This window comes from Atractosteus spatula, chromosome 5, assembly GCF_055471065.1.
Source record: "Atractosteus spatula isolate fAtrSpa1 chromosome 5, fAtrSpa1.hap1, whole genome shotgun sequence".
NCBI classification, from domain to species: Eukaryota; Metazoa; Chordata; class Actinopteri; order Semionotiformes; family Lepisosteidae; genus Atractosteus; species Atractosteus spatula.
The window spans coordinates 5,208,343-5,232,831 of NC_142710.1; the positions used below are offsets into that span (position 1 = coordinate 5,208,343).

Below are 24,489 nucleotides of genomic sequence, written 5' to 3' on the forward strand. Positions count from 1 at the left end.
ACTCTCAGTCATGAAAACGCAAAAATGGCTTTTTCAGAAAAAAAAATTGAATCAGCTAATTGGTTTCCTTACAGCTGATGTTTTCAGATAACAATTCAGCCCCAAACTGAAAGAGGCTGACTGGGTTTCTCCACAGGTACAGCATGAAACTGAGCATCTGTGTCTGTGTTAAACTTGTCCTTGTGTGCTTCTGCCCAGGAGCTTTTCAGCAAGGTAAGGACGAGCATCAGTCTTGTGCAGACAAAATTGCTGGGGGAGGGTTTTGGTTCTAGTTAACATTGCTGTGGGTTTGTTAGGTTCTAGTTAACATTGCTGGGGGTGGTTTTGTCATGAAGTGTGTTTCAGGACCCTATGCAGATGGCAGAATACAAACACGGGGCAAACAGACTATGATAGGGGCTGGAAGAAGAACAGGGGGGCGTGTCCAAGGTGTGCTGGTGCTCAGAAGGGGGGGGGGGGGGCGTGAAAAAGGGTAACGGGGCCAGGCGCTCCCAGCCCCGGACCAAGATGGTCAGGACACCGTCCTGGACTCGCTGGTAGGTGGGTTTCCGGGTGTCCATCTTCCAAAGCAGGGCACAGATTGGTAGGAGCGTCTGGCTTTTGTAGGAAGGGGGCTGGAACCTGATAAATCTGTGCAGAGACATAAATCTCCCACCTTAGCTTTTTATTGCACACAGTGTCACGTCAGGTAACCCTGTTAAACCTACATTCTATACATTTTCCGGTATACAGTAGATCTCTTTTCATTATCTCTAGTCTTTCATCTTAAAAATAGTAAAGACCCACTAAATCACAATAGATGTAGTCCATCATCACTATTACACACAGACATAAAACTATAGGCAAAAGATCTTTCTAAGCAGATGGAAATATACAAAAAAAGTTATAGTAATATGATATGACTGGAGGTTTTCTTTGAAGGTCCAATTTGCATCTGGTTACATACAAAGGTTTCTTCATGTTCCATATCAATTTACTCCACTGTGTTTTTCTGCTGTTTCAGGTTTATATATATACAAAGTCTTTAATCACCCAGAATAGAACAATCAATGGGCTCATCTAGATAATCTCTGCTTTCTTTGCTCATTAATACACATGATTCACAGTTGTGCAGCTGTCCCACTGCTTGTTCTGTGCTTCCTCTCAGTTCACAGCATTATACATTATATAGCTTTACTTTCATTAGTACACATATTATAGGACAGACTAACAGCATTACTGCTACTGACATGTCACAGTCCAAACACCATAGTTCACTGCATGTCGATTATCTTTTCCTGTTTTCCCTTTCAGACATCTTGACTTCGATTCAAAAGTTAAATTTGGAACAAAAATCCCATTTTCAAAGAGTGGATAGAAAACAAAATATTTTGTCTTATCCACCTCACAATTGTATGGAATGAAGTAGAGCTAGTTTACATTTTAAAAGTGCGATAGTGTGGTCAGGTGCTTTCTCCAAAACCTGTTTGATTAGTATTCCTTTTTCATCTATCTATTGGAATGTTACAAAAGTTCCTTTTCAAAAATAATTATCGTCCCTTTGTGGAGGTATAGAAGCTGAGGCCTTTCAAAATGAAGACAACTCAATTCTCAGCATAGATGATGATTAGCTCTGATGGACTAAAAGGCCTCTTCTGTAATTGAATTGTGCTTTGTGTGTATGTCCTAAAGATGTCACATTTAGCAATCATGTGTGTCATGTGCATGATTGCTAAATCATGTGGGCTGTGGTAGGACACAGTAATGTCACACCAACTGTGTTGATTTTCCTTTGTCCCACTGTAGATGAATTTAAAGTCATCATGCCTCTGGTCCCTGTGGTCGCTGATGAGGCCAGAGACATTGTCCTGCCCTATCACCTCTCACCTCAGACCAGTGTGATAGGCATGCACGTGAGGTGGTTCAGGCAGAAGTTCAGTGAATACGTCTATCTGTACAAAGACAAGATGGAGACAGTAGGATCGGGCTATGAGGGCAGAGCTTCGCTCTTCAGTACAGAGCTGGAGAATGGCAATGTCTCCCTGCTGCTCAAAGAAGTCAAGATCTCAGACGAAGGCTCCTACAAGCGTCATGTCAGCAGCCCAGGATTGTTTGAGGAACTCCAGCTGCAGTTAACTGTTAAACGTGAGTCCATGTTCTTGTCACCCTGCTACTGAGTAGCGTAAGACTGATAGAGATTTACACTAATTTCTTGCACTTACATTTCCGCAACAAAGATTAAGTAAGGAATATGCATATTTTTAATGAAAGGACAGAATTGGTTCTAATTCCAGCATAACTTTAGCATAGAAGAAAGTGGTAACACAGGGAAATCCTGATAAAAAAATGTATTGTATTCAGCTGTTCTTTTGACATTACATTACACACCTTTGTCTTTTTTATAACTGGGACAGACGTTAGCCCTGTCATTTGTTCTCACCCATCTTTTATCCACTCATGAATACTTGTTGTGTTTGAATGTGAAATTAATCTGTCTACAGGCCAAGGCTCTGTTCCCCTGATTGAAGTTGAAAAGCTTGAGAAAGACTCTTTGAAGCTGAGGTGCAGCTCTCAGGGCTGGTACCCTGAGCCTCAGATGGTTTGGATGGATAAGAAAGGAAGAAACATCACATTTACAGCAGAGCCAGCCAGGCAGCAGGACAAGAACAGTCCCTTCTCCGTCTCCAGTCACCTCTACATGATGAGGTCCAGTAATGAAGAGGTCACCTGTGTGGTTGGCCCAAAGGACCGTACAGCACATACAGCGCAGCTCAGGACCTCTGTAAAAATCAACGGTAGGTGAATTTGCTCAAAAGAATATAAAGTGGAAAGAATATATCCTCAATAGCCTTTGTACTAGAAGACTACAGTAGGGTAAAAGACTCCCAGTATGAAAAGCTGAGGACTTGACAATACAGTATATACTTAATCTAGAGGGTTATTTTGGTGGCTTCAAAGACTTGCAGTATGAAAGCTGCTTAATGAAGGACAATAAGCTTTACCTTGTATTTAGCCAATCGTGAATATTCTGTTCATTGAGAAGCAAACAAAGGTGACAACACATACACAGTGTGAATAGTAGCATTGTGTCCATGCTTAGATCATTTGATTGATTGAAATTTGAAAATTGATATGATTTTTTGTGAATTCTCCCTGGGGCACTTTAAAGGGACGAATCATCTCTGTAATCCAGAGTATTTAAAGCGACACCCCTCCATTTTATGCACATTACCCCCATTATTCCAGGGTCAAAGATAACTTACACGTAAGAATGAATCTTTAGAATATCTAACTGAGTTGTTACAGCTTTGACCGCAGATTGCAAAATAAAAATCAACAACCTGATTTTTCTTCCAGAACGGTTCTATGTAAGCATTCACCCTGTGAGTCTGTATGTCTCAGTTTTTTTATCAGCCCTTGTCCTGGCCACGGTGTGCATAACAGCTGTGTTTTTGGATCAGCAGCCAAATTCCAATCCTTTGTCCATTCATATCAGTTATCCAGTACAGATATGCACCCTTCTGGTCACATACTATTGGGGATAACTTGTCAAAAATATGATACAGTGTTTGGGATAAATTTGGCAAGGTGCTTTTAATTGAACAATAGCAATATGGTCTAACACAGAATCCAATGGGACCTTTACAACCTCAGGCAAGACAGGTCTCTCACCTTGCCTCTGAGTGAAAACACATATGCTGGACTGTTTGCTCAATGGAATATTGGAATTATGATTTTGATAGTTAAGCCAAATAAATGTGACTTGGAATGAACCAGGGAGCTGCTGCAAGAGTGAAGATGGGGTGGAGGGGGGAGGAGAATGAATATCAGCCGGTGAGATATTCATGTGGAGGCAAGTGGAAGTGGCTGTATTTTCCTTCAGAATGTCTGTTTTTTAAATCATTTTAGTATATTAGTATATAGCATATAGCATATAGCATATAGTATATAGTATATAGTATATAGTATATAGTATATAGTATGTATATATTAGTATATTATTTAGTACAAATATTCATTTTAGTATATTATGATATAATATTTTTTTCATATATTGTTATACACCATCAAACATTTAAATGTTTTATGCATTCTGTCCTGTAGAGATGCTGTGAAGATTATCCCGAATTCAGGTAGGAATTCTTCTTTTCTAAGGAAAATCTTGAAGAAAGTTTAATTATTCCTGAAACTGATTTAACTGTTTTGTAATTTGTTTCGTTTACAGCATGAAAATCTATTAATCTGGATTTTCCTGGTCCTGCATTCACTGATTGGCTGAAGAATGTATTTTGGTGTTTATTTTGGAAATATGTTTAAAAGCATACTGAATATAAAGAGCACAGAAACGTCAGATTATATAAGGATCTGGCTTTATCAAACTCTTATTCCCTGAAAGAAGAGCAACAATGATCAACTGCACAACACTGTAGTTTCTAGAAACTATTTTATATAGTTAAAATTGTCACTATTTTGTTTAGTGGATTTATAAACTTTATTTGCAGATAATAGGCTAGATGTTAATACTGTTATTTACTGTTTCTATGTTTTTATACTTGTGATCTAGCGTAAGGGCGGTACATAATAAACAGTCCTGAGCTATGGAAGAGAAAGCGCTTTTAACCTCTAGTTGTGAAACAAAAAACAATACTTACCTGTGCTAGAGAACATTTATACTGTATAACTTAGTTTTCAAACTACAAAGTTGAACCGCTCAAAAGAAGATTAATACCCAGATGTACTTAACCTGTGATTGGAACTGGTGGAGTAGGAGCTGGGAGTGCTTCTGATATGGAGTCCAGAGTAGAAATACAGAAATACTGTATTACAGTGATCTGCGCTATAGAAAGTCTGAGGTGTTTTAAAAAATTAAATTTGACTTAATATGTGATGATCAGCAGACATTTTGCAACATTGAAAGGGTTTGGTTGCATATACACATTCAAAATTAGTCCAAAAATGCTACATACAGTATATTTGAAAACATGAATTTGAAATATACTGTATTAATTGTGCTTGCATTTTTACTTTAGATATGGATCTGAAGACAAGGGCTAACTAAAATCTGGAGATGACTTTGCTCCCTGCAATCTTTTTCTTTATGTCTTAGGTCTACAATAGCTTACTGTATATAATTTACAATATATGTAATTTATCACGTCTTAAATGTTATTTGCTTATGGTGGCCTCAGGTATGTTTTCATTTAGCCATGTGTAAGTTGTATCTCAGCTGTGTTATCTGTAAACACTGTCTTCAACTGTGTTACCTGTAACCACTCTCCAGCTAGGACTGCAGTTCACCCCCCTGCACAGAGGTGGCATGTCAAGTGTAGATGTTTTGGTCTGAGGTTCTGACATCTTTGAGCAGCAGGGACACGTTGCCTCTCTCCAGCTCCTGATGGAACAGCTGCACTCTGCCCTGGTAGCCTGGGCCTTCTGTCTCCCTCCTGTCTGTGTACTGATGGACCAGCTCACCAGAGGTCCCTTTGTACCACCTCACCTCCAGAGACACAGCGCTTGTCTCAGGTGTGAGGTGACAGGTCAGGATGATGTCACTGCCCACACTGACAGACAAAGATTCCAATGGAACCGTGAGTTTACACTGTAGACCTGGGGGTGAACAAAAGAGAATGGTATTTTGGTGGCTCCCTTTGTACCACCTCACCTCCAGAGACACGGCACTTGTCTCAGGTGTGAAGTGACAGGGCAGGACAATCTTTTGTCTAACATATTAAAAAACTACAAAAAGTCATTGATCTCAATTGCCTTCTATGACCTACCATTTCTTATTCATTCAAGCAAGCTATCAAAGCCAGACTCATCTCTGTGTTGAGCTAAGATGACAATACATGCTGAATTGAAACTTGAACTTGAACTTGAACTTTATTGCCATACTGTATGTAACCGGTACTGGTACAATGGAATTCTTACTTACAGAAAGTCTCTCGATTGTAAAACAAGTGTAAAAAACAAAACAAAGTGCAAACAGTGCATCAAGACAATATACAAACAGTAGACAATGTGCAAGTAAACATGTAGACAGTTTAAATGTACTGTAAACAATACAGACGTGTAAACAATGACTGGAGAGGTGTAAATGTGGGGATTGGGGTTTGAAAGCAATGTGTGGGATTTAATACGAGGCTTGTCCATGAGTGATCAGTATTGGAGAACAATTATCTGGGGGAACCGGAGACAAGGTTATTCTATATATTTTTAATTATCTTGAATATTTAACTTATGCCATTATCTCAGAGCACTTATTGACAAGCAAAGAAAGGATAGTGTAGAGTGGTCTAAACAAAGTGTGAAACTAAGCATAAATGGTTACTTTTACACAATGAGAAAGCAAGCAGTAATCACATTAGTATTGTAGTAATCACAACCAATGACATTATACAGTGTCACATTCTAGATGTGCTTGGCTAGGAATCAGACAGCTGACCTACAGGAACATACTGCTGCAGAAGAACTGTAAAAAGGAGTTCATCCCTGGCACTGGATGCTCAGTAGGTGTTTAGGTGTCACGTCACAGCAGGGCTGGTATTGTGATCATTAGAGTTACCCAGAATGGGAAATAAATCATATCCACTTATTCGTAACACTTTTTATGTTCTTATACTGTATGCTACCTGTAGTGTTGAGTCATTTACTTGATATGATAGAGTCAGACCACAGAGCCAACACCCTGCATTGCAAGTCTCCATATTCCACATTGTATCTTTCCCGGTACCTATAACCAGTCTGTAATGGGTTATTAATGAATGTGAGAATTTGATTTGACTAGCATAAAACATTTTTTATTAAAACAAAAGTTAGCAAGCTGCACAATCAATTTAGACTTTACAGTATTCCAGATCAATTTACACTTTAGCATATCATTGAGCTTATATAATTTGTTTCCTTTTGTAGACTCCTAAATATATTAAAGGTAAAACACATGAGGGTCACTTCTAGAATCCCTGCCATCCTGCATAATGGATCAGATACAAGGTGCTAAGCCAACTTCTTATTAGGAAGGTGTGTGGAAGCACTCCTCCATTCAGGCTGTAATCAAATCTTCTGCATTCTTTTGTCTTACTGAGAGGACACTTTACTCCAATGGACAGAGCATTGAGAAGCTCAGTACAGGTTGTGAGAGTGTGTCTGTATTGTTAATGTGTAGCAGCCAGCCAGTAAGTCCAGTGCTGTTATTGTGCAGTACAGTCTATGAGGGAGCACCAGTATTGTTAATGTGCACTAATGTCACATGTGAGAGTGTATCGGTGTTGTTATTGTGCATACAGTCTGTGAGAGGGTTTCAGTATTGCTAATATACAGTACAGTCCGAGAGAGTGTGTTAGTGTTGCTACTGTGCAGTACACCCTGTGAGTGGGTGTCAGTTGTAATTGCGCAGTACAATGTGTGAGTGTGTGTAGTTTTAGTAATGTACTTTTGTTATCGTTTAATTGTGTTCTGCACGTGTAGGTTTTCTGGTCCAGTAGCCTGGCTTTCTTGTTCTTGCCTTCACCAGTTTGTACTGCAGATCTCCACCCACTGCCTTTGGATTTACAGCTGTCTCCTCTAACACTTGTCCCACAAGATACAATTTCCTCCTCTGGCAATGGACTTGATAATGGACTCTAGAGTGGAAAGAATAGCTTTGTGTTGATTTTTTGTAGCCATTTCCCAAGTAATGGAGGTCAGAGATCGTTTGGCTGGAGTTTTCAGGGAGCTGCCTGACCTCCACCATGATGAAGTCACTAGTACTGAATGTCTTCAGTGCTGTTTCCTTTCACACCCCAGGAGCAGAGGAAACTTTGAGAGTCTCTGTATATTTCTCAGGGTTTCCACTGCACATAGAGAAGAATGTTATTCAAGGTTTGTTTCTTTTGAATTTTAAAATAATAATCGGAGGTGTCAATAAGTGTGGGCCCTGTCCTTACTGGAATTCAGTTTGGACAAATGTCATGTTTCTCTGCACAATGCTATTGTGATTATAGCAACAAATCTAGAAATATTTAAACAATATTGATTACACTACATGTGTGTATTATTTGTATATTTTCCTTGTTATTTCATTATTAATCTGTAATGATGACAATTCTTAAGATTCTGCAATCCTAAGGGGATCGTTATCATTGTTGCCAGGGGAAAAGAACGGTCGAATGTTTCTGTCTATTTTGTCTGTGAAAGTGTAGATGACTGAGTATACATCTTCTTTAACGTTATAGAAAGAGACCTTATCCTTCTCATAGTCCACATGGATCCCCACTCTTGTGAGAACGTCTGTGTCCAGTGGGGTCTCTGGTTCAGTCAGGGCCGTCAGCTTCCCATCCCAAAGACTGAGGACCCAAAACCCAGCTCCAGGGCTCAGACTCAGTTGCCCCTTCCTGCACACTGAGTCTTGGGCCACTCCCAGCTCCCAGGACCTCTTGTTTCCAACCTCCACCTCCCAGTAACACCCCCATCTCATCTCTGGTAACCTGTTGCCCAGCACATAGGGGTATTCATCAAACCGCTCAGGATTGTCAGGGAGATTCTGGCGCTGCTCTGTCCACCTCACTGATCTGCCATCTTCTGACACCATCAGGTAGGGGTACATTGTGTCCTTATCCAGGGTCACAAAGACTGTGTAAAGAGAAACAAACAAATACAGACACAATCCTCAGAAATGTTTGAAAATGTTTGAAATTTGAGGGAGTTTAATTAAATGACAATTCATAAAGAAATTCTGATCTATATAGTTAATTTGTTTTGTAATGTGACATTTTAATGGCTTGCTGTTCTCACAAAAAACTTTAAAGATGGTTTCTGAAGATGATTATTAGTAAAACTAGCTTATACAGCAATGAAACAGCTGTCCAATATGTTACATCTGGTCGCTTGTCACTTTTGTGAATTGACTTTACTTTCTGAAACCCCATTATTACCTGTATGTGCACATCCATTGTAAACAGAAACTTGGAAAACCATTGCAAGATCTCAGCTTTACATTATTTACTTGCTCTGATATTTGTTTTAAAGAATGAATAAATAAAATGCCATCAGTGGCATAATGTAGAAACACCATCTATTTTCATAGAGGACTTCAATGGGTCTTCAATCTCAAAAGTATGTCGAAATGTTGAAAAGCTGTAATAAGATTTTATTTCTAAAAGTTTGGAGGAGCTTTCTTGCTTATCCTCCTGCTGTCCACGGGTATGTGGTGTAAAGGTAGCTGAAGTAAGAGGTAGCTGTTGTCTGGCAAGGAGGGAGCTGCATATTAGCTGCCATGACCTGAATCATTTAATCTTTCTCCCATTCTTGTGAAATGCTACCACAGAAGTTTACAGAATGAAACTTTTGGCCAGCAGCCATATCACCCTGCAACTCACAGCTGGCAGCCCACTGAAGCTCAGCAGGTGAGCCTGGTCACTACCTTGATGGGAGACACTAAAGTGGCTAAAGTTGCTGCTGGAAGAGGTGTTAGTGGGGCCAGCAGGGGGCGCTCACCCTGTGGTCCATGGGGGTCCTAATGCACCAGTACAGTGAGGGGGACACTAAACTGTAAATAGGCACCGTCCTTCAGATGAGACGTAAAACAGAGGTCCTGACTCTCTGTGGTCATTAAAAATCCCAGGGTGTTTCTCGAAAAGAGTAGGGGTGTAACCCTGGCGTCCTGGCCAAATTTCCCATTGGCCCTTACCAATCATGGACTCCTAATTAATCCCCATCTATGAATTGGCTTCATTACTCTGCTCTCCTCCCCACTGAGAGCTGATGTGTGGTGAGTGTTCTGGCGCACTATGGCTGCCGTCGCATCATCCTGGTGGGGCTGCACATTGGTGGAGGGGAGTCCCCGTTACCTGTAAAGCACTTTGAGTGGAGTGTCCAGAAAAGCGCTATGTAAGTGTAAGGAATTATTATTATTAAAAGAATAGTAAGCTCTCTTGACATGATTAAGTACAACAATTCAAATAGTATGTTAGATTAATTTGGTAGACAGGGGTTTAGGTTAGTGTTGGCCAGCATTGTGCCAAGCTTTGAAATACCTGAAAGTAATAGAAACATTAGGGTCTTTATTCATAACATTTAGAAGAGTGTGAAACAATTTGGATTTACGCAGCTAGACTTGTTAAATTTCAATCCCTGACTATTTAACTTTTACTGTTGTGTAATGCCATCAGAGATGACTCGTGGAGTAGATATACCAGGTAGAGTCGGCAGGCAGTTTCAGTGCCAGTAATCAACATATGAGTAAGTGGGACCATTCAATTACTTTAAGTGCACTGTCTTCCTCCTTAGTTTCTTGGTTGTGGTTTTCTTAGTAAAGTTCAGATTTAATTCACAGAACTGAAAATAACTCAGGTGTTGTGCATGAAAACAGATAAATCCAAAACTGACATTACTGACAGCGACAACAACAAAAAAAGTACCTTTCATGGCCCGTCTCACTAAAATATCTGGAAGAGAGAAAAAGCCAGGGTTCATTCATAAGGTAAACAAATATGGCACTTTTCCAAATCATTTATACATAGAAGTTCCTATATCATGTGAAAGAAAAACAAGAACTTCTCTTTTAAAGCTTTCACAAAGCCTGAATTTAAAACTATTTAAGCTAAGTATCACATCAAAACCCTGAAGGATCATGTAGAAAGTAAAGACAGGTGCACTTATAAGGAAAAAGACTATCTCTTGTTTCATTGGTAGAAAGTGTACAATATATGTTCTCATCACTGTAAATAAAGAAAATTACAATCCAGAATATATAGCCTTATAGACACACAGATACAGCAGGTCCAATAACTCAGCTTCAGATCAGGGAAACAGTTCTTCCCAAACACTCAACTCCACAGACCTCATGTTTTAGATGTTACAGAGGTCCCAATCTTTTTTAAACCCTATCACACAATTTTATTTTAAATGGAAAGTAATACAGCTGACTCTCAAGATGGAAGAAAAATGCTTATGTAGAATTATTATAAGATAAGATCACTTTATTAGCCATATACAATTTATTGTATTAGGAATTTGTCTTTTCACATACCCCATCTTGCTCTCTATGAGACACACAGACAGGGAGAGAAGCTGGGGGTCAGAGTGCAGGGTCAGCCATTATACGGCACCCCTGGAGCAGCTGGGGTAAAGGGCCTTGCTCAGGGGCCCAGTAGAGTAGGATTTCTCTGCCAGTCACAGGATTTGAACCAGTAACCCTTCAGCCACAGGCACAGAGCCTTAGCCACAGAGCCACCACACCACCCCTGTCTGTTTGCAATGACAACATTGCAAACACATTTCTTACTGTGCAGCTTTTCAACCTGGTTTTTCAACCTCTACAAATGCAAGCAACAAAAATTAAAAACAGTTCAACTACACTTGCTATCACAAATATTTGTTCCCCTTGGACTTTTGTGTTACTATTGTGTTACAATATAATATTGTATTTAACTGGGAGTTTGTGTCATTGATTGACAGAAAACACTCTATAATGTCAAACACTCTATAAAGTGAAAACAAGATTCTACAGATGCTCCTAAATTCGTTATAAATGTAAAACAGAAAATAAACTGATTGCATAAGAATTCACCCCCTTTGAGACAATATTTGGAAGAGGCATATTTGGGAGAAATAACAGCTATGAGTCTTCTTGGATAAGTTTCTACCAGATTTGTACATTTGGACACTGCAATTTTTCCCACTCTTCTTTGCAAAATTGCTCAAACTCCCTCAGATTGGATGGGAACTGATCTGGCAGCCAGCAATTTTCAACTCCTACTACAGATTCTATAATCCAGGTCTGGGCTCTGTGTGGACCACCCCAGAACATGGCCTTTTTTTCTTTTCAAACCACTCCAATGTGGTTATGGCTCTGTGTTTTGAGTTATTGTCCTACTGGAAGATGAATCTTCTCCCCAGACCCATGTGTCAGGCAGACTGCTGCAGGTTTTCCTCCAGAAAATCTCTATACTTTGCTGCATCCATTTTTCACATGTCTTCCAGACCCTGATTGTCACGCCCCACACTCTTACTCGGAAACGCCGTTCTGTCCCTGTCACATTCCACACTCTCCCTCGCAAACGACATTACATTCCCGGAACCTCTGCTTCACAATCTCATCCCCGATTGAACCCATCACATTCTCACATGCATCAGATTCCTCAATTTCTCACTCCCTAACCAATCATCCAATCACACCCCTTTCCTTTCAGTATTTAAACCCCCTTCGCACACCTTCCCATGCTCACTATTGAGAAGCCTTTCATAGTATTCTCCAGTGCGCGTTTCCAAACCTTTCGACTGATCTCCCGTTACGAATCTTCTGCTTCCGCCTCTTGACCTTGCCTTCTGGATTTTGTCTTTTGGATTGTTTTTGGATATCTCTCGTTACCGGACCCTCTGCCTCCCTTATCGACCCAGCCTTTGGATTTTGTCTTTTGGATTGTCTCTTTGCTGCTCTGCGTCCTGTGGGATTCCGGTCACGCATAAGGATCCTCCTATTCCACGTATAGGTTCCGTGACACTGATGTAGCAAAGCTTCCCCATAGCATGATACTGCCACCCACATGCACCATAGTAAGGGTTGTGTTCTCAGGATTAACTTCACTGTCATGCTTGCGCCAAACATAACGCTTACCATTGAGGCCTGTAAGTCATACCATTTGATGTTAGGGCGCGTTTGTGCCCAGTTCTTGTTTCTTTTGTTAATCCTTGTGGCTCCACAAAGGCTACAAGAACTGTGAACCTCTCTATCAGAGAAAGACAAGAGTTGTACAGACACAGCCATAAAACCATATGGCAAGGAACAAAGTAGGCCTGGTGATTCTCAAGTCAAGAAAAGAGATTCCTAAAACCAGACAAAAGGCCACAAATTTGGGGCCACAACTTGGCAAGGAATGCAAGAAGGACTTTTGTAAGTTTCAAGAAACTGAGCAAACGTAACTTAAAATCATAGATATATCCTATGCACTGCAAACACCATGTTTTTTTCATTCTACTGATATTAAATGAAGAAACCACATGATTATACTGAAAAGAAACACAGCCAGCTGCAGTAAACCTCACGAAACAAGCGATGTCTGAGAAAATACCCATAGATATCACTTATCTGGTCTTCCATTAAAGAGCAATATATAATAAAACAGATGAAACAATCCAAATTCTGACTGCAACAGGCATTATTGAAAGGATTTAGAATTTAGAAAACAGATTATTCTGATCTATGCACATGCAAACCAGTCAATGCAAAACCGAGTCACACCTCTTTAAATGACGTGGAAACTCCTCCCATTGCTTGTATAACAAATGAGAATTTTGACCCAATAAAACAGCATCCTTCAATCCTTAACACTAAAAGACTGTATGAAGTACTGGCTATGTTGCCACATCACATACTCCATTCCATTGCAAAAGGGTAAGTTAAAAATATTAAATCAATAAGTAATAGGTCTTCTCTTTTTAGCATTGAATAAACCTTTTACTTGGTCCTTTGCAGCCTACGCATGCTGATGCAGCTACCCACCTGAACATATTAAATGAATATACAATATAAGGCATCGTGATTATTTCAGCCAGCACACAACGGAGAAGAAGTAGCAAAGAGCTCAGCTGGACCAGGGAAGCTGCTCCAGCTGCTCCTCCCTCTCCAGCCAGCAGCCCATCTACTTGCACTCCACAGCAACGCTGGATCGGCTCCTGAGCAGTGGCACAGAACCCCTAACCTTAATAAATCTCCACTGATCAGGTGATGCCTACTTCCCCGCTATTCAGAATGTAACCAATAGGAACATACCAAGCACCCTCATTTTCACACCTCTTAAAGGAATAGGTTGCATTCACCTTGTACTTGGGTTCAGTGTTTGATAGTGTAAAATAGTTATCATAATGAGAACTTACTGAACTCTCATGCCTTTTGCCTTGAATAGAATTCAGATTTATTGACACTGTTCTATATCTTAGCAACTTCTAATTCTTTATTTTCATCCATTTCCACTTCTCTTTCCATAATCCTTAGTTTGTATTAATTTTACTAAATTCACCTATTTTAATAAACCAAAGCAGTCCTGATTTGAATTCATGCAGCTCAACCTCACCACTATCTTGGAATGTTAGGCAATGTATTAATTATCACATTAATCTGGGTGTGTTTTCAGAGGACATGGTTATATAAGGGTTGGTGTAGTGACTAACACTAGATCACAGGACGTGTTTTATACAGTACCTGCTCTTGGTCTTTCAGTAACCTAGGACACGAGATATGGGTCTTGTGGTTGAAAGTGCTTACAACAGTGTCTAAGGTTTAGTCACAAGTGCTATTCTCCCAGAATTTGTACATAATTTGTACTTGCAGACTAAAAATGTGTCTTCCATTTGGTCTCAGAGTCTCCCACATGCCTTCTGGCAAATTGTAGTCAAGATCTGATGTGAATTTGTTGTCACTTTCCCATGAAGCTCAAATTTGTGAAGCACTCAGGCAAATGTCATGTGCATGGTTTCTCCCATCTCTGCCATGGAAGACTGTAATTCCTTTAGAGTTGTCACTGGCCTCTTGGTGGCCTCCCTGACTAGTGCTCTTCTCTCCTCAAACTCAGATTTTGAGGACATCCTGTTCTTCACAGTTTCACAGTTGAGCCATATTTTCTACACTTCTTTATAATGGATTTAACTGTGTTTTGGGGATATGTAATGCCTTAGAAATTTTCTTAAACCTTTCCACGAACCTTCCAAGAAGGTTTAAACCTTCTTAAACCTTTTCTTAAACCTTTTTGCTTTTCGTCTTTTCGATAACCTTATTCCAGATTTACTCTGAAAATTTGTCTTCATGATGTTGTTTTGTACTAATCAACTGGACTCCATTCAACAACCTATGTGACTTGTAAAGACAAGAGCCTATTAAGGTGTGTCTTTGTAAAGGGGGTGAATACTTATGCATATTATGCACCTATTGTGTGCTCTATGTTTATAATGAATTTATGAAGGTCTGTAGATTTATGTTTCCACTGACATTATAGATTGTTTGGTTTTGATCAATATCAATTGCAAAAAAAGCTCAAATTAATACTTTGTGATTCTATATTGTAACACAGTTAAATATGGAAAAAGTCCAAGGGGGGTGAATACTTTTGATAGCCACTGTATTCTGTATCTGTAGGGTAGAACTATTAAACAAAACCACAAACAGTCCTGTACCTCTCTCATTCTGCAGCTTCTCATTCTCTTCTTCAAGCTTCACTACAAACACAAACAACAAGCGTTAACAGTACAGTACAATACAGTCTGACTGATGGCTGTCACAGCTATAACTGTATGTAGAACTATCAAACAAAACCACAAACAGTCCTGTACCTTTGTCATTCTGCAGCTTCTTATTCTCTTCTTCAAGCTTCTCTACAAAAGCAAAAAATAGAGAGTGAATAAGAGGGAACAGCAGAGTACAATACAGTCTGACTGATGGCTGTTTCAACTATAACTGTACTTTAGAACTATTAAACAGAACCACAAACAGTCCTGTACCTTTGTCATTCCACAGCTTCTCATTCTCTTCTTCAGGCTTCTCTACAAACACAAACAACAAGCGTTAACAGTACAGTACGATACAGTCTGACTGATGGCTGTTTCAACTATACGTGTGACGTCATAAACACAGTCACAGCCAGGCTACAAACAAAGCACCCAAGCGCTTTTATAGCTATTTCAGGGGACTTTAACCACGTATCTATTTCCACCACTCTGCCTACTTTCCACCAGTTTGTTAAGTGCCCGACCAGAGAAAACAAAACACTGGACTTATTATATGCCAATGCTAAGGATGCATATAGTTCCACAGCCCTTCCCCCCCTTGGCAGATCAGATCACAACCTTGTCTTGCTTACACCACTGTACACGCCTATTGTCCAGCGCCAACCTGTGACCATGAGGACTGTGAGGAGGTGGTCTCAGGAGGCTATGGAGGATCTACGTGGTGCTTTGGAGGCCACCGACTGGGATGTGCTGTGCGAACCACATGGGGACGACATAGACAGCATGGTGGACTGTGTCACTGACTATATTAACTTCTGCGTAGATAACACCATCCCCACCAAAGACGTACACTGCTTTTCCAATAACAAACCCTGGATCACCAGCGACCTGAAGGCTCTTCTGAATGACAAGAAGAGAGCCTTTAGGAGGGGAGATAAGGAAGAGGTCAAGCGTGTACAGAGGGAGCTAAAGCAGAAGTTAAGAGAGAGCAAGGACGCATACAGAAAGAAGATAGAGGACAAGCTGCAAAGGAATAGGGTGAGAGATGTATGGAGCAGCATGAGAGAGATCACTGGCTTCAAACAGGCTGGGGGTGCAACAGAAGGGAACCTGGAGATGGCCAACGAGTTGAACCAGTTCTTTAACAGGTTTGATTCTGGGTCCTCTGTGGCGCAACACCCATCCCCCCACAGCCACACGCTCCCTAACCCTTCACAGCTGCGACTGCCCAATACCTCCTCCATCCCCCCACAAACATGGCCGCCTACAGCCACAACCCCCGACGGCTACTCACCCACCCATCCCCCACAGCTGCCACTCTCCAACACCTCCACCATTAACACCTGCAGCACTGAAAGCACTATGAGCACCATCCCCCAGGCCAGGCTGACCATCACAGCTGACCAGGTGAAGAAGGAGCTGAAGAGGCTGCACGAGGGTAAGGCCACAGGACCAGATAACATCTGCCCCAGAGTTCTGAGGGCCTGTGCTGATCAGCTGAGCGGAGTGCTCCAGCGACTGTTCAACCTGAGCCTGCGCTTGGAAAGAGTCCCGGTGCTCTGGAAGACATCATGCCTGGTCCCGGTACCAAAGAAAGGGCGCCCCTCTGTCCTCAACGACTACAGACCAGTTGCACTGACTTCTCACATCATGAAGACACTGGAGAGGCTGGTCTTATCCCACCTGAGACCCCTGGTCAGCTCATCACTGGACACCCTACAGTTTGCCTACCAGCCCAGTGTTGGTGTGGAGGATGCGATCATCTACATGCTGCAAAGGGCCTACTCACACCTGGACAGGGCTGGCAACACTGTAAGGATCATGTTTTTCGACTTCTCCAGTGCCTTCAATACCATCCAGCCCTTACTTCTAAGGAGGAAGCTGGAGGAGATGCAAGTCGATGCCTCCACGACCTCGTGGATCACTGACTACCTGACAGGCAGACCACAGTCTGTGAGACTTCAGAACTGTGTGTCTGAACAGGTAGTGAGTAACACAGGGGCACCTCAAGGGACAGTTCTTTCTCCATTCCTCTTCACCCTCTATACTTCGGACTTTAAGTACAACTCAAAGTCATGCCACCTGCAGAAGTTCTCAGATGACTCTGCAATTGTGGGATGTATCAAGGGTGAACAGGAGGAGGAGTACAGAGGACTGGTCAGCAGCTTTGTGGAGTGGTGTGGGGTGAACCACTTGGAACTGAATGTTACAAAGACAAAGGAACTGGTGGTAGATTTCAGGAGGAAAAAGGTCAAACCTACTCCTGTCTACATCCATGGGAGTGGCGTGGAGATGGTGGACTCGTACAAGTACCTGGGAGTGCACATCGACGATAGACTGGAATGGTCTAAGAACATCGAGGCCATCTATAAGAAGGGACAGAGCCGACTCTACTTCTTGAGGAGGCTCAGGTCCTTCAATGTGTGTAGTAAGATGCTACACATGTTCTATCAGTCGGTGGTAGCGAGTGCCATTTTCTACGCAGTGGTGTGCTGGGGCTCTGGGATTAGAGCAGCAGATTCCAAAAGGCTGAACAAGCTCATCAGGAGAGCAAGCTCTGTCATTGGGTTTGACCTGGACTCCTTGGAGGTAGTGGCTGAGAGGAGAATGATGTCCAAACTAGAGGCCATCATGGACAACTTCTCCCATCCCCTCTATGACAGGCTTGCAGGAATGAAGAGCACGTTCAGCAATAGACTGATTCATCCACGGTGCGACAGGGAGCGCTACAGGAGGTCATTCTTGCCGTCTGCCATAAGACTGTACAACGCATCCACCTTGCGTCTTGGCAGAGGCAACATCGACAGTGACCTGTTTCTGGACTAAACGCATCTACACATCTACTGCTACATCTGTTCTCTTTCTTTTTCTTTTTCTTTTTCCCGTTTACAACCACTTTTTGTGCAATATATGCCAGGGACCTGTGCAATACATTTATATTTATATCTATAGTTACATCTATATTTATATTCATATGTGTGATATGAGTGTGATACGATTTTCTGTGTACTGTTCTGTTCTAGTTTGTTCTTGTGCGTCCGGACTGTGAGTAACTCTTGTATTGTATTGTATGTATTGTACTATTATTATATAATTCGTTACACTGTGGCTGTGTTGTGTGTGTTAAGCTGCTGTTGCACTGCAATTTCCCTCACGGGATCAATAAAGTATCTATCTATCTAACTGTATGTAGAACTATTAAACAAACCACAAACAGTCCTGTACCTTTGTCATTCTGCAGCTTCTCATTCTCTTCTTCAAGCTTCACTACAAACACAAACAACAAGCGTTAACAGCAGAGTACAACACAGTCTGACTGACTGGTGGTCTTGGTTATATTAATATTAATATTAAATATTTAAAGATTTAAAAGCCTATAGGAAGTAATTATGAAGGGTTGCACAGCAAAGCAAAGGAAAGAAAACAAATCCCATCACAGTTTGGAGATCTACCTAGTATTATGCAGGCTAATTCTATTTTCCCCACAAAATACAGTTTTACAGTTTGATTAATGTAACTTTCAGGTCATGCTTCATAAACTTTGATCACTATATTCTTCCCACTTGTTCTCTCCCTGAATTGTTTCACAGGGAGTGATTTTGGTTTTAACTGCCCACACCTGGGTTGAGTTATTGGGAGGTCAGAAGCCATTTGGGCTCATATCTACACATGATGAAAGTAAGATCCAAAATGGCTGTCTCCCTGAAACTTTATAATTGAGTCTTCCATAAATGAGAAGACTCATGTACATTTCCACCCTTAGTTCTAAAGATAAGAAAAAGAACTGGTTATATTATCCCTATATTTTCACTTGATAAAAACTGCAACTCAGATGTCACATCTAGACCGTGAAAGGTGCTTACACTCTTTAGTTGGTGCAAAGAGTGTCCAAGGATGGGCCAATTGTTCAGATCTGTTTTATATTTTAAATTAAATCAACCCCACCCCTGTAGCTGAAGCTCAGCAATGTAACAGGCATACGAAGAAACACACCAGTTGAATATTTAGTAATAGTATACCCAGTTGTTCCTTTAGTAGTGTATTGTACCTCCGTCTACACAGGTGAAACGAGCTGAATCTCTTAAATCTTTCACAAGGTGTATGAAGGGATTCAGTTCTTGTGATCACTATAATATTACAATCACTATAATAAGCTGTTCAGGTTCAACAGTAAAAGAGGCTCCTGGGTACACAGTTTCGGGACAGGAGCACTGACAAGATAAAATAGCAGACTGCTGCTTTAAATGCAAATGCAAAAAAGCCTAATATCTACAATCAGGAAAATCCAAGTAGTCATACAGAAATGTGATCATGTCAGTACTCACTGGGATCTTCACATGCCTCCACATCATGCTTGGTTTCCCTCCTACCAAGCAGGCTCCTAATACAGGCTGATGCACAGGGAAATATATTAAACACTTTAATTCAAACTATATTTAAAAAATACAATTAACTCAAGTGAATAGTACAAAGATTAAGAACAGAGCACAGCTGCTTGTTAAGATCACCTAGTTTAATAAATTGGACCAATTGGACCAACGGAAGATACTGGCAATGTAGAAATGATGCAGTAACATGTGTAGGTATTATCTTTTACAAGACACATATATATGGGTCCACACATTGCACTTAAGAGTATGGGGACAGCAAAGTCAATCTGTAAATGAAATATCAGTGATAAAGTCAATGAGATCTGATCTCGACATCTGAGGATTTAACATTCGAACATTCGCTTATCTGCTATGTCGCCTTGCCACATGAAAAAAGAAGCAGAACAGGATGAAAATTTTAGCTGCAGAACAGACGAGTATTATGAGACTAACCTAGCTGTACGTACTATTTACTGTTGTACATTACACAAAAGTATAGGGATGGACTATATGTGATGAATTGTGATAGTTCCCTGCACCCAACCCTCATGAATGTCATGTCCTTAGCTGTGCAATACAATGTAATACACACTTGGTCATATAAGGACATATCATGTTATTAATATTCAACACTTGCACTTAAATATAAGCGATGAACACTGGAACAAAGAGGTTGCTTATGAGAGAAAAAAAAAACTTACTTTCCACTTTCTTTTTAATTGTGAAAAAAAACACAACAGGAGCTAAAGTATACTGTACATAAATTCAGCCAGCTCCAATAGTCACCTGGCTATATGATACAGCAGAGGCATATGGCTAATGGTGCGAGGGTGAAATATTTGTGATTACCAAGGTCAATATTTTGGATGACAAATCTGTCTAATTTAGAACAGGAAGATTTAGTTTGCAAAATATACATTTTTTCTCTTAAAGCAGTCCCTGCAAATATTTCCAAAACCAGCAAACCAGCCCCCTACAATTAACATCATTCCCAGAATCAAACATCAAGAGCTCACTTGTAAATTTTTAATTCAGCGTTACTATAATCACCTGACCAAAGGAAACAGTAACGGCACATGTTTCTCAGAGCATGAATAATGTTTGTGATGAGATCATAAATATACTTACATGGTTTTCTCCTTAAGCAGCACAGGATAACCGAAATGAAAAACATTGCAATAATGAAGCCCACTACACATCCAACTCCAGCTGGCAGTAACCAGGAGGGAACAGCTTCTTCAGGCTGAATACCTGGACAATTGAATAAGAACAGAAATGAGCTGAGTACAACAGCCCTGCCGTCTATAACATGTTAATCATTAGCAGTGAATCCTGTACTGTGATTGAGACCCTAACCCTTCAGTCTTCAGTTCAACCACACCAGCACCATTGTTTTAGCAAAATACAGAGAGAGCATCACTGAAGAAGAGAGGCTGTGTTTTCATGTGAACAAATTGAAGTGAGGACTTTTCTGCTCTTTACATTTTCTTTTGCCTTCTCGTCAGTATTTTACTGAAAACTGATGTACCTCAAATTAAAGCGCAGACAGAAAGGAAGAAACTCAAGAATTCTTGGTTCTATCTTTTGAAAAATAGTCTGTGAGAGTCTTGGATTTAACAATTATACGGCCGTGTGGTAAACCTGAAAACAATACATGATTTGAATTATGGGATTATGGGATATGGGATTTCTTGAAGAGGAACTTATCTGTCTATGATTTCATACTTCAATATCTTGGTAGGCACTGTGGTGCAGTGGTTAGCATTGCTGCCCTGGGTTTGAGTCCTGTGGTGCAATCTGTGTGGAGTTTGCATGTTCTCCTCACTTTTGCCTGGATTTCCTTCAGGTATTCCAGTTTCCTTCCACGGGTAACCTCTACATGAGCAGCCACTGTAATGTGCTGTACGGATCGAAGCTAATCCATCATATTCACCAGTCTATTCCAGCTTTGTTACTTGCAGGTGTTCCTCATCACAAACAATAATAATTAGTAATCCTTTACACTTAAAGAGCTCTTTTCTGGACACTCCACCCAAAGGACTTTACAGGTAATGGAGACTCCCCTCCACCACCACCCCCCACTTGAATGATGTGTCGGCAGCCAAAGTGTGCCAGTACTCTCACCACACTCCAGCTATCAGTGAGGAGGAGAGCAGAGTATGAGGGGATAAAGATGCCAGTCAAGTTACAAACAGCTCATAGATGGAGATTATTAGGAGGTCATGATTGGTAAAGGGAAATTTGGCCAGGACACTGGGATAACACAGAGAGTGAAACCAAGGCCTTGAGATCTCATCCAAAGGACAGCACCTGTTCTACAGTATAGTGTCCCCATCACTATACTGGGGCATTAGGACACACAAAGACCTCAGGGTGAGCGCCGCCTGCCAACACCTCTTCCAGCAGCAACCTTAGCTTTCCCAGGAGTCTCCTGTCCAAGTACTGGCCAGGCTCTCACCAGCTGAGCTTCAGCGGGGAGCCAGTTGTGAGCTACAGAGCGATATAGCTACTGCCTATACGAGCAGCTCTAACAATGGTGCTCATATGAAAACAGGCTTGGAGACTTGGCTCCTCTTGGAGTTATGCATGAATAAATGAATTATCTGTTGAAATAATCTCATATTAACAAAACAGGGAATAGCCGCCTAAAAAGTAGAGAAGCTCCCGCCTGTTGAACAGTCAACAGTAGTACAGTGGCACTACAAACATACAATGGTTTACAGATCAATAAAAATTAACAACTTTCTTTCAAGTACAGACCTTGAGTCTCGGACATGTTCTTCTGGTGTCTTCCCTTATGAAGAGTACCTACAGGAATTACAAAAACAAGTAAAACAGTCCACAGACATGCTGGTGGGTTAGTTGGCGTCTGGGAAAATTGGCCCTGTTGTGAGTGTTTCTATGTTTGTGTCAGTGTGTGACCTGAGGTGGACTGGCTCTCCATCGAGGATGTGTCCTGCTTTGTGCAATCAAGTAACTAATGTTAATGGAATTACTCTTCCCTATAGATAGAGAGATAAGCCTTTATTGATCCCGAAGGGAAATTGAGTTAATAATATCACAAACATACCTGCTTGACAGAATATGAACAGAATGACCACCAACACGATTATCCACAGGTGTCTCATTGTGAAACTGTGTAAACACATGGTGTTAGTCTGTTTCTATCTACAACTGAGAAAACAACCTCAGGAAGGAAATATGAGTATTTTTCTGTTATTAATTCTCAAGGGAAACTGACTAACAGTATAAGGTATGAAGGGATGAAGATGCCAGTCAAGTTACAAACAACAAAGTTGTCCAAGCAAACTTTAGTGAAAATGAAGTATAAATGAAATACTTTTTCAATTAAACGTGGTTTTGGGATATGTTTCTGAAACTATGAAATGAACAACTTTAATTGATTTCAAATGTAATTTAGATTAACTTTTAGGCTAGACTAAAACACTTCAAGAACATTTTAATTTTATTTCTACCTGTAGTGTGAATGTAATTCTTATGATATACTGTAGGTTAGGTGTGCTGCGGAGCTAGGGGTAGGTTTAAAAGATCCAGTAAAGACTGACATCAGTGATCACTATGGCTGTTCTTTTTAAAATTAAGAGCTGGACAACCAGATGAGCTTTCGCACAACCTTTTCAAGGGCTCCATATTAGGTTCTAGGTAGTATGTGGCCCTTGCACAATAGTACCCAAGATACTACAATTTCAGAGATACAAGTACAGTTTTACTACTTCCATATTGCTAATCCTTTCAAAATCTTAGCCATGACCTGAATGACAGTCTAGTTTTAACGGTGGTCTCACTCTAACATTCTGAATATTCCCCATTAAGTTAAAAATAAAGTTCTATTAATCATTAGATCAGACTAAAAACACCTCAGTATTCTTTTAACACGCATAACTTTAACACCGGATGGGGTAAAATATCACATTTTAATGCTTTTGCCCTGAAATGTTAATGACTCGAAAGCTTTCTACAACTGCGTTTAAACTACAGCTCAGCCTGTTACTGTCTGGTTACTGAAAGATGTCGGGATACGAAAGTGAAAGTATCTGGGATTTTCTTCATTTTGGGGAAAAAAACGACAAAATAAATACTTGGTCTAAGCAAACATTCCCAATTCTCTGGATATTTCTTGAGATCTACAGCAAAGACATATTTACATAACGGTTATGACTTTATTATAAGCCGTTTTTAACTGTTAACGGCGCTCAATGTACTGTAGCGGCTCGTCACTCCCGATTCTCCATTTTCTAACGGTCACAAACAGAATAAGAGCCGTCTTTAATAGACAGAAGTTCTCGCTTAACGTTTGCATATGCTCTTCATTTTCAATGCAATTTAAGCCTTATTTGCTAATTACTGCACTTTCGTGTCACCTATGAAAAAGAAAATATAAATCAGGACCGCTTCATTAGTCACGCCCTTAAATCAGAGCCACATACTGTACAGTGTATTAACAATGCTCAGTTACATCGCGATTAATATATAAAGTTGCAATTTGACAATTCACAAAGCAGACAATATGTGTGCTAGCAAATATCTGGCTAAAAATAGAGTAATTACAATTGTGTGATCGTGTTTTTACCTGCTTCTATCTCTGGATTAACGGATCGAACCAGGTCATATAGTTCTGTTCCAGGAGGTCTGATTGTAGTAGACATCGACACCAGCTCAGCAACAGCGGCAAATGCCTTGCAAATTTGGACAGACGATTACAGAACACGCAATACAATAAGGGCGAAAAAGAAATTGAAACCAACTTCTTCTCCCAGTCCTCCTTAAAATATCTTCCCTTTCCTCTTCCTTTGGGGATATTGAGGTACAAAATAATGTACGCTCCTCGTATTGAGGAGGAAGCGCACCCAGTCGCTGAGGGCATCGCAGCGCCTGCTGGGAGTTGTACCCGGGGGGAGTCCAAGGGTCCGTAATAACCAGCAAC

The 24,489-nt window shown here is 40.7% G+C and overlaps 2 protein-coding genes across 5 annotated transcripts; one reads left to right on the forward strand and one right to left on the reverse strand.

Moving 5' to 3' along the window:
• Window positions 1-656: 656 nt before the first annotated feature.
• Window positions 657-3,893, forward strand: LOC148833654 (butyrophilin subfamily 1 member A1-like). Its single transcript, XM_088915525.1, has 2 exons — window positions 657-2,124; window positions 2,481-3,893. The coding sequence occupies exons 1-2, from the start codon at window positions 1,719-1,721 to the stop codon at window positions 2,780-2,782; spliced, it is 708 nt and encodes a 235-aa protein (XP_088771651.1). The 5' UTR covers window positions 657-1,718; the 3' UTR covers window positions 2,783-3,893.
• Window positions 3,894-6,172: 2,279 nt separating this feature from the next.
• LOC148833655 (zinc finger protein RFP-like) lies at window positions 6,173-24,420 on the reverse strand. Of its 4 annotated transcripts, XM_088915494.1 has the most exons (11): window positions 24,136-24,372; window positions 22,615-22,679; window positions 22,305-22,352; window positions 20,673-20,795; window positions 19,500-19,565; window positions 18,400-18,441; window positions 15,448-15,489; window positions 15,280-15,321; window positions 15,124-15,165; window positions 10,374-10,400; window positions 6,173-8,586 (listed from the first exon to the last, which is right to left on the reverse strand). In XM_088915494.1, exons 2-11 carry the CDS (start codon window positions 22,670-22,672, stop codon window positions 8,063-8,065), a joined length of 1,014 nt encoding a protein of 337 aa, XP_088771620.1. In that variant the 5' UTR covers window positions 22,673-22,679; window positions 24,136-24,372; the 3' UTR covers window positions 6,173-8,062. The 4 variants fall into 4 exon arrangements, with proteins under 4 accessions (XP_088771620.1, XP_088771618.1, XP_088771621.1 ...); XM_088915492.1 differs by lacking the exon at window positions 22,615-22,679 and having other exon boundaries at window positions 24,136-24,420; XM_088915495.1 differs by lacking the exons at window positions 15,280-15,321; window positions 15,448-15,489; window positions 18,400-18,441; window positions 22,615-22,679 and having other exon boundaries at window positions 24,136-24,420.
• Window positions 24,421-24,489: the final 69 nt, after the last annotated feature.